Source organism: Mesoplodon bidens, assembly GCF_964165515.1.
Source record: "Mesoplodon bidens genome assembly, chromosome: 15".
Taxonomy (NCBI): domain Eukaryota; kingdom Metazoa; phylum Chordata; class Mammalia; order Artiodactyla; family Ziphiidae; genus Mesoplodon; species Mesoplodon bidens.
This window is the reverse complement of record NC_138171.1, coordinates 65,649,987-65,666,279: the sequence shown is the minus strand read 5'-3', so window position 1 is coordinate 65,666,279 and position 16,293 is coordinate 65,649,987. Positions and strand designations below refer to the sequence as shown.

The 16,293-nt window shown below is 55.6% G+C and overlaps 1 protein-coding gene across 9 annotated transcripts in view; it reads right to left on the bottom strand.

Annotated features, from left to right (window-relative positions):
• Positions 1-318: 318 nt before the first annotated feature.
• IFT140 (intraflagellar transport 140) overlaps positions 319-16,293 on the bottom strand; it is a 70,791-nt gene continuing 54,816 nt past the window's right edge. For 6 of the 9 annotated variants that reach the window (XM_081257686.1, XM_081257682.1, XM_081257687.1 and 3 more), the window contains 11 exons: positions 13,328-13,505; positions 12,568-12,758; positions 12,183-12,278; positions 11,849-11,981; positions 11,630-11,773; positions 10,881-11,270; positions 7,453-7,659; positions 7,061-7,273; positions 6,822-6,988; positions 5,584-5,725; positions 319-527 (listed from right to left, as the gene is read on the bottom strand). In XM_081257686.1, the coding sequence (XP_081113812.1) occupies positions 321-527; positions 5,584-5,725; positions 6,822-6,988; positions 7,061-7,273; positions 7,453-7,659; positions 10,881-11,270; positions 11,630-11,773; positions 11,849-11,981; positions 12,183-12,278; positions 12,568-12,758; positions 13,328-13,505 (2,068 nt within the window). In that variant the 3' untranslated portion in view covers positions 319-320. The remainder of the gene's footprint in view (positions 528-5,583; positions 5,726-6,821; positions 6,989-7,060; positions 7,274-7,452; positions 7,660-10,880; positions 11,271-11,629; positions 11,774-11,848; positions 11,982-12,182; positions 12,279-12,567; positions 12,759-13,327; positions 13,506-16,293) is intronic. The other 3 variants (XM_081257688.1, XM_081257690.1, XM_081257689.1) reach the window with 2 other exon arrangements.

The following is a 16,293-nucleotide window of genomic DNA, read 5'->3' as shown; positions in this document are numbered from 1 at the left end:
ACCTGTGTGGGTGCCAGGGTGGGCCGGGAATATGGGGACACCCTCAGTTTCTTAGGCTTTACACCCTGTACTTGGGGGAATGTCATGGGAAAAATGAACCAACTCCCTTGACTGCCGACGGGCTAAAACAAAACCCTGCAGGGGTCAGGGACTCAGAAGGGGTGGCTTAGAGGCCCTCCCCCTGATGCCCCTCGGAGGCTAGCGCATTTTCCCACAGCTCTGCCTACGGACTCAGACACAAAACTTTCACCAGGAACGTCGGCCTCCTGCTACTGACAATGACTGGCGAGTCCCAGAAGAGCCTGGGCAGCAGCAGGCCCTCAGGGGCCATTCTCCACCTCCTCCATCACCTCCTCGTCCATCTCCTTGTGATCCTCCACGTTGTTGTGGCGCATCTGCTCCGGCATGGTGCGCATCAGAGGGATGCCCAGGCCCTGGTGCACGGCGTCCACAGTGCGCTGGCTCACGTAGTACGACACGTTGATGGAGGACACTCTCTTCCGCATCTCCTCCAGGTACTTGTAGGCCTGGGTCACACACAACAGCCGTGACCGGTCAGTGCACAGTGGGAACAAGGGGCCCAGCCCGGGGGCAGAGTGAACAGGGGAGGGACACCTTTGATAAAGGGGCTCGGGTGGCCTCCCGGCCTTCCCGAGCGTTGGTGGCATCTGCGGGCAGCGAGGCTCAGGCTCTGGTGGTCAGTGCTGTGAGCTCCCCCAGGGAGTCCCATGGGCAGCCTGTTACCAGGACCCTGTGTGTCTGGGGACCACACCCCAGAGGGTCTGCCCACCCTGGATACACAGAGGGAGACCTCGAGGGAAGGATGGATTCATGCCTCCCGTCTGTTTCATTCACTCTGGGGTGTGTGCTTGTTGGGCCAGAGGGCCGGCAGCAACATACAAATGGTTTGTCGTGTCTATTTTGACCAGGCCTCCAATTTACCCCCATTAATTGGCCTGTGGTTAGTGAGTCTCATGTGTGTGTGGTCCTTGGCCCAGGGCTGGTGAACTATGGGATTGTCAGTGGTTTTCCTGTAGGACTTCCTCTGGTCCGACCAGTGGGAATATGTGTGTGTGGGGGGCATGGGGGCCACACAGCAGCTCGGAGTGGGGTCTGAGGCAGGATGGGTGTGCTTACACCTGCTCCACCTGCCTGCACCCACCCACACCTCCTTACACCTGCTCCACCTGCTCACCCACAGGGAGGGTCATGTGCAAGCACAAGGAGCTGGAATAGGGCCTCACGTGGCTTCTACAGGTACACTGAGTATCAATTCAGAATATGAACAAAATTTCCAGGAGCTTTTTGACTTTATGAGGAAATAATCACATCTTAGCATTTCTTAAAGATGATAAAATTTTAGAATGATGTTATTTCAGACAGATATAACTGTCTGATATAAACAATAAATATCATAAAGATAAAATAGGGTGTTTGGAGGGATGAGGGAGGCAGTGTGCAAGTGCCCAGGAGCCCTCCAACGAGGGAAGGAGACATCCAGGCACCAGGGGACGCCCCTCGGTGTCTGCTGAGGGCCAGCTGTGAGCCAGGCGCCGTGCTGGGCACACAGGACACAGGTACAAGGGAGCACCAAGCCAAGGGAGGACTGGGCGCTTCGGTGAGAAGCCCAGCCCAGCAAGGGTGGAGGGAGTTGGGCCACCGTGGGGTTTGGGTGGGGGAGCCTACGCAGAGGGGAGGGGGTGGGAGATGGCGGGGAAGCCAGAGAGAACACCTGGGCGCGGGGAACGACACAGCCAGGCCTAGAGGTGCACTGGGGGCAAGGGAAGCAGCGTCTCCAGAAGGAGGGTCGGCAGTCTGTCAGGACTGGACTCAGGATGGGGCCATGAGGACCAAGCGGGAGGGACGTCCCAGGGACAGCGAGACCCCAGAGCAGCAGCGGGGGCTTCTGTGCCCCCTGCCCCCACCCGGGGAGGAAACTCATGCAGGCCTATCCTTTCTCAATTTATTTATAGATTTTTTAAAATTTAAAGTTACTAAATCCTACAGGCTTCAAACAAGGCTTGAGACAACAAAGAATTTGGTGAAATACTTGAAATGTGATTTTTCTGTTAATTTTGAGGATTCAGTAGTCTGAGCATCTCCGCAGTCCACTTTTGTTTTATTCTTCAAAAAAGGGGGAACCTGTTGGGATTCACTTTAAAGCTGTTTTCCCAACAACAAAAGGGGTCGGTGAGTGGAAGTGGCAGGACTGGGAGGATGTGAGCAAGTGGGCTGGGAAGTCTGAGTTCACGGTGCTGATCCCCCAGACCTGGGCCACGGACGCTTGGCTTTCCTGGGAATCTGGGAACTGCGCCCCGTGAGGCCAGCCTGGCCCACTGGCAACGCTTCTGAATGAGTTGTCAATCCTGGGTTTGCCAGCACTTGGGAAAGGAAGGCGGGGGTCCCTCGGGGTCACTGCAGCCTCACCAGGAACTACCTGTGAGGGACAGGCCGTGGGCAGAGCACGTGGAATATAGCACAGTCTGTGTGCTGCCCTTTAGAACATGAAGGGAAAATGCAGCCAGGTGGGGTTCTGCTGCTGGTTACGAGAGGACTAAGACCGAAAAGAACGATGACAGAGGCTTGTAGTGAGGGCAGGGTGACTCACACTAGACCAGCCCCCCTCCCAAACAACAAGGACAAACTGGGTAAAATGCAAAAGGCTCTGGAGAACAACCATGGGCAGGTGGGCTTGGGGAGCTGACACTTGGGTGAGTTTTCTGCTTGTTGTAACTTCTGCCTCGGGGAGGCCCAGTCAGGGCCACTGGGGGAAGTAAAAGGCACAAAGAAACTGGCCAAAAGAACCAGAATCAGAACTGCATCCACCACAGCAGCTGGCATGTGAGGAAACAGTGAAGACAGTCGTGGAGTGGACAGATTGCGAGCGTGGGCTCTGCCCTGACCTCTGCTTGACCCTGACTCTGCATGTGGTGGGGACCGGCCACACACCAAGGAGCCTGAGCAAAGCCACGTACTGAGCAGAGAGCCCCGCTGCCCACCATGGTGGGGGGGCTTACACTCTGAGCTCAACAAAGATGGCTGCCTAAGGAAAGCAAGACAGAAGACATAGCAGAAGCCAGGGTCTCTACAATGTGTTATCCACAATGTCTGGGATACAAAAAACTGCTAGACATAAAAAGAAACAGGAAAACCTGACCTATGCTCAAGAGAAAAGACAAATAATGGAGACCAACTCAACATGATCCAGATGTTAGTGGCACAGACTTTGGAGCAGCAATTACAACTATGCTCAAGAGTATAGAGTGTTCATTCTTAATCAACAAATAGGAAATTTTAACAGAAAAAGAAAAAAAGAACTAAGTAAATTCTAGAACTGAAAAATACAAAATCTAAAATGAAAAATTTGCTGGACAGGTTAACAGTGGATTGAAGATAGCCAAACAGACTCAGTATATTTGAAGATAGTTATGTTACCTAATTCAAGTAATAGGAAGAAAAGATCAATAACAATGAACATCAATTACAAATGTGTATCCACTTAATATGAAAAGGACTAACACTTAACTGGAGGCCCAGAAAGAGAGAATAAGGCAGAAAAAAAATTTGAAGGAAAAATAGTTACAGATTTCCCAAATACAATTACAAAAGGATCAAATTTGTTTCCAAGTAACTTACCCTTATCCCAGGAGAAAACTCAACAATATTGAAAAGAACACACACACAGATTCCATCACTTGACAACCTAAAACATTTACAGTGTCTGGAATCCAATAAATAATTGCAGACCTGCAAAGCAGGAAAATATGAACCATAACAAAGAGAAGAATCGACCAATAGGGACATCTGGAATTGACACGGGAGCCGAGGACTTTACAGTAGTAAATATTTTATGTGCTCCGTAAGGCAGAGGAAAGAGTAGCAGAATAAAGAGACACAGGAGACGGAGGGAGGAGAGCCGGTTCAGACCCACTGGAGGTGAAACTACGCAAGGAGCAATAGCAGAGCAGACTCTGCAGAAGGAGGACAGTCAACTTGCAGCAACAGCAAAGCAACCGCCCCATATGAAAATAGGAAAAATTCTGGGAAAAGGAGAATCAGTTGAGCTAGGGGCCAATATATACAAGTGGCTGGAGTCCAGAAGGAGGGGGAGGGCAAGGGATGAAAGGGAACTCCCTACAGACAGGGAGAAAACATGGCAGCTCACACATCTGATGCAGACAACGTCCAGGCCACACTCAACAATAAGAAGACAAACACCCAGTGAAGCGAGGGGAACGGTGTGAGCACTTGCAGGAGGGGACCTGAGCAGGGGCTCGCCGCCAGCCACGCGGACAGGGTGCGTTACAACCACAGTGAGACACCACCACACACCCACCTATGTCGCAGCCACCACCAGCTGCATGGCCACCCAACACTTGGACTTTCCTGATGAGATTGCTGGCTGGTATGTTAGCCAACAGGATTTCTTTGATGGGTATAATGAAATGTTTTGACATTTGCACAACCCAGTGAACCAGTATTTTCCAGACGACCACCATGATGTTACAAAATCACGTATGTGTAAAAGATGCAAGATAGACCAACGGGTTTTAAGGTAACAAGTACAAAAAGCACGCTGACATGGTTTCAGATCGCTCATTGCAACTAACTTAGGAAACACCACTTGTGGAGTGTGGTGTGGTGTCTAAGACCTGCAAATACTTGACAGGGCTGCTACAAGGTCCTCCCCTTCTCACCTACACATTGGGGTGAAGCTGCGTTTTCATCACAGATTTCATAATTCAGTGAAAAAAACTTATTTTACCACATTGAATGCAGAAGCAGACACGGAGTGTCTGGCTGTCCTGTATTATGTCAGACATTAAAGAGATTTGCAACAATGTAAAACAGTTACTTTTCTCACTAAATGTCTTTGTTTTGAAAAATACAGTTATTTTAAATTAAAATGTTACCTATGTTACCATGTAGTGGGTTTATTTTATTTTTAAGTAAATTAACAAATATTTTACAAATTTATTAGTTTATTTTCTAATGCGGTAAATATTGGTAGATATAACCCACATAAATAAAAGCTCTTAGGGTCCTCAATAACTTCCCCAGCGTAAAGGGGTCCCAAGACCAAAATGTTTGAGAACTGCTCTGTTAAACTGAATTATCAAAATCCTCCACAAAGGAAGCTCCAGGACCAGTGGGTTCACTTACACATTCTATCCTACATTTAAGGAAGTGACACCCATCTCACATACACTCTCAACTCCAGGAGGTGGGCACCCCAAGTGTTATTAGCAAACTGAGGAGTGAAGGGACAGGAAAGGATATCTGTGCCTGTCAAATGGCTCAGAAAATACCCATTTTATGTATAAACTAGAAAATTTAAAACATACATAGAATGAATACATAAATGTGGCAAAATGGTAAAAAAATGAATCTGCTAAACGGTTGGGTTCTATTATTCTTATAACTTCTAAGTTTGAAATTATTTCAAAATAAGAAAGGCTGAAAAATCAAAAAGAAAATCGAAACGTGGGGAGGTGCCTCCCCCACTGCGAGCTCCGCAGGGGGCTCTGAAGCCGGGATACTCCCATCACCCCGCAACCCCATCAGCCCCAGGTGTGGCCTCACCGTCTGCAGGTCCTCCATCTGCACGTGGCGCTCTACCAGGAAGCCATATATGTCCCCGACGCGGACGATGCTGTCCAGGTCCGGCTCCTCCAGGAGCAGCTTGCACTGCCTGATTGACTCCTTGGGGTCCTCGGTGTATGTCCTGCTGGGAGCAGGGACATTCTGAGCCCCAACCCAGGGCACAGCTGCACGTCAGGGGTTAGGGCAGGCTCTCGGCCTGGAGGATGCAGCTTTTGAGAAGGTAATTCCCGTGAACTAAATTAATTCTTTATTGAGTCAATTCATAAATTCACTAATTTGTTTTAACAAAACGTACTGACCGCTCGCAGGGCTGGTACTGGTGCTGCACTAGACTCTGGAGGGCACGGCCTGTCAATGCCAGTCCCGCCCAGGGAGCAGCCTGGAGGGTGACCTGGGGCAGAGGGGCGAGGGCATGGAGCGGGTGCGTCACTGTGGGGAAGCGGTCAGGGAGGGCAGCCCAGGCAAAGGCCAGCGCAGTGACACCCAGGGTCTCCGCAGTGCCTGGTGCGGTGTGTGCAGGCGGGGGTGGGACCAGGAGGCCCTGTGAGTCCCCCACAGGCCAGCCCTCTGGCCCCCGCATTCCCCTCCCTCTGTCCAAGCACCCTGCCCTGTGGCTGAGCCCCCTCCCTCCTGCAGCCCTGATGTTCCTGAACCTACACATGCAAGTGGGGGAGCACCCTTCAAAGAGCCCCACTCCATAAACAGCATTCAAAATGTTTTTGGAAGTCTTTGGAAAGCCTCTTCTCAGATAAGCAAAGTGCTTTCATTGGTTTAGGCAGAAGCTGAGCCCTGCTGCCCACACAGGGGTCTTGGAAGCACTGGACAAGCTGCCAATAAGTAAAAACTGAGGTCCCGGACACATTTGGATTTGTGGCCTGTCCTAAAACAGGCAGCGTGCTGCCTGAGCCTCCACCCCACGGGCCCCCTCCCTAGAACCACCTGCCGGACCCCTGCACACACCTGAGCAGGCCCAGGGCTCCCCTCAAATACAGCCTCTCCTGACACCAACCTGCCTCCCCTGACCACCACTTTCCTCCCTCAAAGGTCTTGGCTGTTTCTGGAACAACCTCCCAAGAGTCAGCCCAGTTCTGCGGGAACCAGAGGAGCCCCAACGTGCATAGAGCAACGGCACACCCTGCCCTTCCCGTCCAGCTGTCCAAGGAGTTCCTTAGAAGAACGTCCACTGGAAGTGCCGTGCTGCCCCACGGCTGACGCACCTGCGGGCCTGCATGAAGCGCTTCACCAGTGCCATTTTGCTCTGTAGCTGTGCCAGCCTGGCCTCCTGGTCCAGTGGGCTCCTGGCCTTGGCCTTGGACAGGCACTTGTAGGCCTCAGTCAGTGCCCCGTGGGCCTTGTCATAGTTCTGGTACTCGTCGATCTCTACCTGCATGAGGAGGCGTCAGGACCCATGGGTCCCCCCACCCACCCAGGGCCCCTGGAAGTGGGGGGTTGGTACCTGGGCACAGGCATCGTAGAAGCCGGCCAGGAGGTCCAGGGCCCGGCCCTTGGTATAGAAGCTGATGATGCTCTTCATGATCTCTGGGTCCTTCCGCCAGTCCAGGGACTGCAGGTAGTTGGCTGCCATGATGTAGATCTCCTTTTGCCTCGACACGCCCGCAAAGAACACAATTTTCTCAGTGTCCCCAGACTTGAGCAGTGCTCTCATGGCCTGGACAGAGAAAGAGCCGGGCTGGCCCCTTCCTGGCAAGGTGGACAGAGCTCCCGCCCGACGCTGCAGGTGTGTCTTCAGGACAAGCGAGCTCTGGGCTGCAAGGTCTTGGCAGGCGCCTTCGGAGCCCTGCCCGGAAGCTCATCCCACAGGGCACGCATGCGCCGGGCCACACTCACCTTCAGCCTGTCCCCTGCCTGCGTGTACTTCTTGGTGGCCAGGTGGTAGTTGCCCTGGCGCATGCAGCAGCTGGCAATCTGCTCCAGCAGCTCACGCCGGGACTCTTCAGACAGCTCCTTGCAGTCCTTGGACACCGTCATCTTTTCGGCCATCTCCTCAGTGATGGTCAAGTTCTGCTCCAGGCAGAGCTGCAGGGCTTCGTGATACTGGGAAGGGCCACAGAAACCAAGGGGCAGTCACCTGTGGCCTGGGGGAGAGCCACACCTCCCCGCCTCCTGGGGTGGGGGTGGGGGGAACAGTGCAGCCAGGTGGGGGCACGTGACCTTCTCTTGCTATTCATACTCTAGAGGCAACCAAGGAAACGTGCAGCCCAAAAGGAAGTTATACTCGTTGTGGGAGGAAAAGGAGACCAGAAACTAATTTTCTTCTATAATTCTTTTCAAGTTTTCAAAGTAAGAAGTTTAATTAATTTAATTAACTTTCCTTAAAAATTCAAGAAAAATTGTATATTCTTCACTTAAGAATGTGTCTTGGGGGCTTCCCTGGTGGCGCAGTGGTTGAGAGTCTGCCTGCCGATGCAGGGGATGCGGGTTCATGCCCCGGTCTGGGAGGATCCCACATGCCGCGGAGCGGCTGGGCCCGTGAGCCATGGCCGCTGAGCCTGCGCGTCCGGAGCCTGTGCTCCGCAACGGGAGAGGCCACAGCAGCGAGAGGCCTGCGTACCACACACACACACACACACACACAAAGAATGTGTCTTGGGGGGCTTCCCTGGTGGTGCAGTGGTTAAGAATCTGCCTGCCAATGCAGGGGACATGGGATCGAGCCCTGGTCCGGGAAGATCCCACACGCTGTGGAGCAACTAAGCCCGTGTGCCACAACTACTGAGATGACGCGCTGCAACTACTGAAGCCTGAGCGCTCTAGAGCCTGCGAGCCACAACTACTGAAGCCCGCGCGGCTAGGCCCATGCTCCACAACAAGAAAAGACACTACAATGAGAAGCCTGTGCGCCGCAACGAAGAGTAGCCCCCGCTCGCCCAACTAGAGAAACCCCGTGTGCAACAACGAAGACTCAATGCAGCCAAAAATAAAATAAATTAAATTAAAAATAATAAATAAAACAGCCCATTGTGGATTAAAAAAAAATAATGTGTCTTGGGAAGAAAAAGAACTATATCTTGGAGATGACTTCCTCTGCTGACAGCTGTGCCAGGAACCTGCAGGGCATCCTGCCCAGACTCGGAGGGGTGGTCCTGCAGGTGCAGAGGCCCTTGTGCCTATGCCATTCACGCGTGTATAAGTGTGTTGTTAGCATGACTGCTGACGATAGGAAGCACTGGACCAAGGAAGATGTGCTTGTCACCTGTGGCAGGCGCCACGGCCATGTTCCTACCCGCAGCCTGAGCACAACTGTTTCCCACTACAACCTGGTGGGTTTTCTAGCCTTTTCACTTTACTAGCCTAATTCACAAACAGTGGCATCTCCTTGCTTCTGATCTGTATTCCCCTGACGATGAGTGAGGCTGTGTATCGGACATTCAGGAACCATCCAGATTTCGTTTTTAAAACAAACTGACCATATTCTTTGTCCTTCCTCTTGAGTTGTTGGTAGATTTCTTATTGGTTTATAGAAAATCTATACATATTAAGAAGATTGGCCTTTTGGGATATAGGTAGAATACATTTTTTCCCATTTTATTATTCATCTTTGCTTTGTTTATGCTGTGTTTTCCATGTGCTATTTTCAAATTTGTATTTGGTCAAATTGATCAGTCTTTCCCACTATGGCTGTTGGGTTTTGAGTTGTATTTAGAAAATGCCTTCCCTCCTTCAAGGTCATACGAGACACATGTGGCTTCTGGTGGCACTGGGCCGCCTCCCTATGCTCTTAGATCTCTGACCTGCCTGCGGTTTCCTCAGACGCAGCAGGTGAGAAGGGTTTAACTTCACTTTTCCCAAGTGGCCACCTGGCTGTGTCAGTCCCATTCACCGAAGGGCTCACCCCCACTGTTGTGAGATGCTCCTTCACCACATGTAAATGTGCACCCGTATGTGGCTCTATTTCTGGATTTTCTAGTATTTCCTACTGATCTATAGGCCCGATCACGCACCGAACCCCAATTATTCTAGCACTGATAAAGTTTATGATCTGGGAGATTTAATCACCTCTTGTTACACTCTTCTTCCCAGATTTTTCTCGGCTCTTCTGGCTTATCTGGTTTTCATTGTATAACTACAGAATCCACTTCTCTAACTAGAGGAAGCCCTGTGGTATTTTTCCTGGGGTCAGAGTCAGTCTGAAGTGGCCTTAGGGAGGCCAGTCAGTAGGTCTCTCTAACCAAGTACGTGGTGTGTGTGCCTTTTCACTTGCTCAGGAATTCTCCTATCACTCATAATGAGAGACCACACTGCACGTGTGATTCTGTCTGCAGGAAAAAAGATCTTCCAATTAGGACAGGCTGATTCTGGGTGACTAACCATTTTCTACATCTCCATTCAGTTTCCATCAAGGGGAATTTTTCTCCTTAAGGAAGATTAGTACACATACCCATTAAGACGGCTACTATCAGAAACTAGAAGACAGGGAGTGTTGGGGAAGATGTGGAGAAACTGGGACCCTGGTGCTCTGCTGGTGGGAGCATCAAACGGTTCAGCCGCCATGGAGACAGTGTGGCGGTTCCATAGAATGTTAGAGCAGAGTTATCATGTGACCCAGCACTTCCCTCTCTGGGTAAATTCACCAAAGAACTGAAAGCAGGGTCTTGAAGAGATGTTCGCACATTCATGCTTATTCACAACGGTCAAAAGGTAGAGAGAATTCCCTGGTGGTTAGGGCTCTGCGCTCTCACTGCCGAGGGCCCAGGTTCCATCCCTGGTTGGGGAACTAAAATCCCACAAGCTGTGCTGGTGTGGCCAAAAAAAAGGGCAGAAGCAACCCAAACGTCCACCTTTGGATGCTGGACAAGCCAGGTGTGGTCTGTCCGTGCAGAGGAATACGGTTCAGTCTCAAACAGCAGGGACCTTCCAACACGTGCTGCAGCGTGGACGGCCTGGGGGACACTATGCTCGGGCGAGAAGCCAGTCGCAAAGACAAGCGACTCCACTGACACACGTCCCTAGACTCACAGAGAGACAGAAAGGCGGAGGGCGTGTGCCAGGGGCCGGGAGAGTGAGTTCTGCGAGACCAGTAGGGTCTTGGAGATTAGCTGCACGAACACGTGAATGTACTTAACACCACTGAGCTGTACACTCAAAAACCCCTAAGATGGTAACTTTCACGTTATGTGCTCTTCACAACACACACACAGAAGAAAGTGGACTCCTTGGCTATGACTGGAAACAGGTGGCGAGTCCCGCACAGGCCGGCCTGGCCTTCCTGGTGAGCGTGGTTGGTGAGGGTGGCCGCCCGCCCGCAGGGCCCGTACCTTCTTGGCGGCCAGCAGCAGCTCCACTGCCTTCTCGTACTGACTGTGCTCCAGGAAGAAGTCGGAGCAGCGGGCCAGGAGGGCGGGGTCTGACTTCTCATCCAGGTCCTCTGCCACGAGCTGCAGGGCCACAAACTGCTGTGTGGCGAAGGCCAGCTCCAGGGCCTTGGAGAAGTGGCCGGCCTGTGGACAGCGGGAGAGCTCTGAGCAGCACCGTCTGGGCGCTCCGCTGTGCCCGGGGCCTGGGGCGGGTGGCCTCACCTTGTGGTATAGCATGACCGCCTGGTCCATCTGCTCGCCCTTCTCCTCGTAGTAGCGTGCGGCCTCGATCATGTCCTTGGGGGAGCTCAGCAGGGCCAAGTTCATAAGCTGGTCATCCAGGCCGTGCTCCTGTGGGAGCACAGAACGTTGGGGAACTACCTGACATGAGGGCTCTCCGCCTTTTCGACCTTTCCTGAAGTGGGACCCTGGGCTGGAACACTTTTATGGATGCAGAGCGTCCGACGGCTTCCTAGGTATGTCTACTGAGTACGAGCCGTGAACAGCCTCCCTGCTGCTCAGGAGCCTGTATAGCAGGGAGCGTCCCCGAGCGCACTTGGGCAGAGCGAGGCATGAGACGTAGACACCTGCCTGGGTAGGGGTATGACACTCAGGACATGAGTCTCTAACTTTCTGTTTGAAACTCTCTCAACAGAAGGTGGGAAGCAGCCTCCCCCACCCGGCAGCGCTGGCAGAGGCTGGGCGCGCACCTTACAGAGGCGGATGGCATTGTTGAAGGCCTGGGCGCGCGTGTAGAAGTGCACGGCCTGCCGCACCTCGTCCTGGCTCTCGTACTGGCGGGCCAGGTGGTAGGAGGCCGCCCAGTTCCCGGTTTCGCTGGCTATCTCTGCGGCCTAGAGACACCAGGGACAGGGGTTTTGCGGGCAGCCTCCTCTGCCAAGCAGCCCGCCGCCCTCCGGGGCTCCTACCTTCTGGATGTTGCCCTGGAAGCAGTAAACGCGGACCAGAGAGAAGTAGTCGTGCGCCAGCTCATAGTAGCGAAGCGCGGCATCCATCTCGGCCTGGCTCTCCAGGTACTGGGCCCACCACCTCCACAGGGTCCTGTGAGGAGCCGCATGCGCTCCCTCAGGCCCCTCTCCCGCCGGAAGTGAGCCCTGGGTCCCACACCAGCAGCCAGGAGACACGGACGCTGGGTGGACGAGCCCAAGTGAGGTCCCCGGGGGAGGCCCCCGCCTGGTGGCCTGGGGACCAGCTCACGTGTGAGGCTCTGCGGGGGAAGACCTCCCGGGCCTGGCCACTCACTTGTCCTTCATCTTGTTGATGTATAGCTCCAGGGCCTGCAGGTCCTCTGCCAGCATCCGCGGCACCTCGAAGCGGTGCGTGTCTGACTTCTCGTAGCTGCGGGAGAAGAGAAAGTGCTGCTCGCTCCCTGGTTCAGCTTGCAGCTCTATGGCCTGTGCACCCGACTAAGAGCTCCACCACTAGCACTGTCCGGGGGGCACAGGCCCGACCAGCGCTGCGGCCTAGAGACCCAGAGCCTGGCAGGTCCTCCTAAAGCACAAAGCTCAGGCCCCCCTGAAGGCCTCCCACCGAGATGGTGCTGGTCTGGATCTTCCTCTGAGAACCTCCAAGGCCCCCTCACTGGGGCAGCAGAGGCAAGAGGTCCTGGCTGCCCGCCTGTGCTCACTAGCTGAGGGCCAGGCTGCAGTCCCCGCTGGCCTCCAGGTGCCGAGCGTAGTTGTAGTAGGTGGTGCGCAGGTGCACGCGGTCGTGTTGCTCAGCTACCTCAATGGCCCTCTGCCACTGGCCCGAGGCCTGCAGGAGCCTATTGAGGAGGTCGTAGCGCCCGCATTTCTTGTACAGATGTTCTGCGTCCTCCTGAGGGAAGGAAGTGTGCCTGTCGGCGCCGACGATGCCCCCAACGGCAGCCGAAAGTCACCAGGGATCCACCGTGGCAGGCGGCAGGACGGCTGGGCCGTCAACCCGCCCACGACTGAGACCACAACACACCCTGGGTGGGATGGACACTTTGGGGCATGGGAGGGGATGGTCAAGACGACACTGGAGAGGGCAGGCCTGCCCATCAGCCAGGGGGTCTGAGCTCCACCCAGACCCCATCAGACCCATGGGTGTCTGCTCCCGACTGTCCCCACCCCGACAGTGAGCTGTGCCTGGCCACTCGGCCTGCGTCTCCTGTGACTTCCATCGGCCTCTCTGGGCCACAGGGATACAAGGGGCCGTGAGCTCCGCGAACATGCAGGAGGCAGGGACGGGACCGGCGTGGAGCGGGGTGGTCTCAGGGGCTCTACAGGGGGCTCCCTCCCCCCCACCCCCATTTTGGCCTCAGCTTGTTTGAGGGGGTTTCTGTTCCCTGCAACCCAAGGGCCCGGACAAGCACACACTGTGCGTGGAAGGCTGGCCTGCCCATTGGGGTGGTGCCCACTCACCAGCATGCCCAGCTGTATGGCCAACACGGCCACCCTGGCCTCTGGCTCTGGCTCCTGCTCAGCCTCCCGCAGCGCTCGGGCTCCGCGCGCGTGGCCCATGTGCCCCAGGCACACCTTGGCGACATCCAGCCGCTGGGTCTTCACGCACATGCGCGCCATGTTCTCCCAGACAGCCTCGCTGCAGTGGAGGACACGTGGCTCCAATGAGCTGCCGCTCCCACGACTTGGGCCCCAGCGAGACCCATGCCAGGCAGCACGGGGACCCGGCTGGACACATGGTCTCCGAGAAGGGGGCCGCGTGCGAGCCCAACAGCTTCACCCACAGAGTAATGTGGCAAACTGGGGCCCACGTGCCCTCCCGGGAAGAAAATGGGTGAAACACCCGTTTCCCGGGGGTGCAGGGGCTGGTGTACCTCTCATGGCTGGCCCTGGGGCCTGCTCCTTGCGCAGGCTCCCTCCCTCGGCCGCAAGGGGTGCCGTGAAGACCCCGGAGAGTGTCTTGTGCAGGCTGCCAGGCCCCACCGTGCCCCTCAGTGAACACTTGCTTCTCCCCCCCGCACCTGGCACCTCTGTCCCAGGCTGAACTCCTAGTGCTCCCTCCACTCTCACACAGAGCCCCTGGGTCAGGCGGAGAGTGGGGTCTCCCAACTCCAAGGACAAGCATGACACCCAGGTGGGCCTTGCCATGTGCTGAATGGAGGCGGGGGTCCTGCGGATGGGCCTGCAGAGCTGCCCTCTGACACCCCTGGCACAGGCTCGGGCCGGGGTCTTCCTTCCTTGTTTGGAGGTTTCTAGCATCTCCCTCCCTGAGACCACAACACACCCTGGGTGGGATGGACACTTTGGGGCATGGGAGGGGATGGTCAAGACGACACTGGAGAGGGCAGGCCTGCCCGTCAGCCAGGGGATCTGAGCTCCACCCAGACTCCATCAGACCCATGGGAGGTTCTAGCATCTCCCTCCCTCCAATGCTGATGGGGGCTCCTGCCTGCCCCCTTGCAGGTCCCAGGACAACCTCAGACCCAGGACGGCCTCCCTGAGAAAAGACGCTAGCAGGAGGGAGGATGCTCTGGGGCCCCTCCTCCTGGGGCTCCATCCCCTGATGACCCCAGAGCCCTGAGGAGAACAGACCAGTAAGTAACTTCTGGGATGCGAGCGGCTGGTGGCCCTCAGGATGCGTGAGTCACTGCGGACTCCACCCGTCCGTTCTCAAGGAGCCCCTGGGCGAGCAGCGCGGAAGCAGGGTGCCAGCCACTCCCGACAGCTTCTCCATGGGCAGCTTTACCCCATGTGAGTCCTGGGGTCTGTGCATCCAACCGAAGGTCCATGTGGACACCCACCTAGTCCCTGCCAGAGCCGTGAGCACTTCCTGCTGTCTGGTAGCGTCTGCACCCTGTCAAGTGAGGGGCAGATGGGCTCCGAGTGGCCTGACTCTTGGGAAAGCCTTGTCCTCTGAGAAGCTCCCAGAGCGAGCCAGAGGCCCCTCCCTCCTCTTGGGCTGCTCTGTGGAGACCCTGGTGGGTCGGAGCAGTGGTTGACCACTCCCAGCTTCATGTCCCACCAAGCAGCACACAAGACAAGACAACACTGCTGCTTGTCTGCGTGAAGGAGCAGGGGAGGCCTTGACAGGGCCAAAGACCAGGACCGCGGAGAACAGGAAGGGCCCCTGGGGTGGCACACGATAGGTGAGGGGGTCCTTGGAGGACTCGGTCACCCTGACTCAAGGTCTGCTCCCAGGCCAGCCACCCTCCCCCTCCCCAGCCCAGCTGTCCACTCCACCGGAGCCGGAGGCTGGTCCGATAGGAGCCCCAGCAGGTGGCCCGGCCCGCTCCCCGCCCAGCCCGGGAGAGAGCTGGATGGCGCTGGCCCAAGGGCTGTTCCCAGGACAAGCAAAGCAGGGGCTATGGTTCCTGAAACCCCCTGCTTGCTTTTCAGCGGAAATTAGGCACTTAAAGACTGGCTCAGGATAAGCGATTCTAATGAGTAAGGAGGGAAATCGATGCTCTTTTAATGGAAACTTTGAGGAAAATTACCTTTTCGAGGCAATCTACTGCACTGTGTGCACAGGAGCCCCAGCCCTAGTCCTCAGAGGGGCTGCCCTCCCACAGGGTCTTCTAAGCTGACAGACCCCCAGGTGCCTCCCCACCCACAGGGCGGCTGGAGTGAGAGCAGGGGGAGCAGGGGGGCAGCCCCGCTTCTGGCACAGCCGAGGGAAGAGGGAAAGTGGCAAGAACTCAGCTGACACATTTGCTACAAGCTCTGGTGGGAAAAATCCAAAGGACATAAAATTCCTCCTGGAGCTGATGGACAGATGTTTCTTGAGAACTTTGATTCTCCAAAGACCCCCTGCCTTTTAGGAATGTAAACTTGGGGCGGGGACTTCCAGGGCCGACCAGTTTGGTTTCAGCACAGGCCCGACTGAATGAGTCGCAGCCCAGAGGATCTGAGCAGAGCAGATGACTACCTCTCTGAACGCCCCTCAGCCTGATGGCTTATGCAACACAGGGCAGGGCACACAGTGCAGGACCTGGGCCCTTACTGCCCACACACACCCCGTCAGCAGCAGACAGGGCCCAGGCCCTCAGGCCTCGCCGGGTGCATGGCTCATCCAGAGCCCAGCCTCTTGCACCTCAAGGACGATGGCCTGCTCTGGTGGGTCTCCAAGTATAGGTGAGGGTCTCAGCTGGGAGGTGGAGTCCAGGGGGCCTCCCCACCACACTGGCCCTTCTCTGCTGCGCACCTATGGGTGCGTGGCACCCGTGTGCTGGGGGAGTGACCGATGGCTGAGGGACGCCCAGTCCCCAAGGTGGGCGACTGGTCACTAGCGCCCTGCCCGCCCCGAAACACCAGGGCGAGACAGACAGCGGGGCCTGTGGGTCTGCCAGGCCGGCATCCCTGGCCTCCACTTTCAGGGAAGGTGGGGAGGGAGGGGGAGGGTCCCGGAGCAGGCCTCCAGAAGAAGGCCC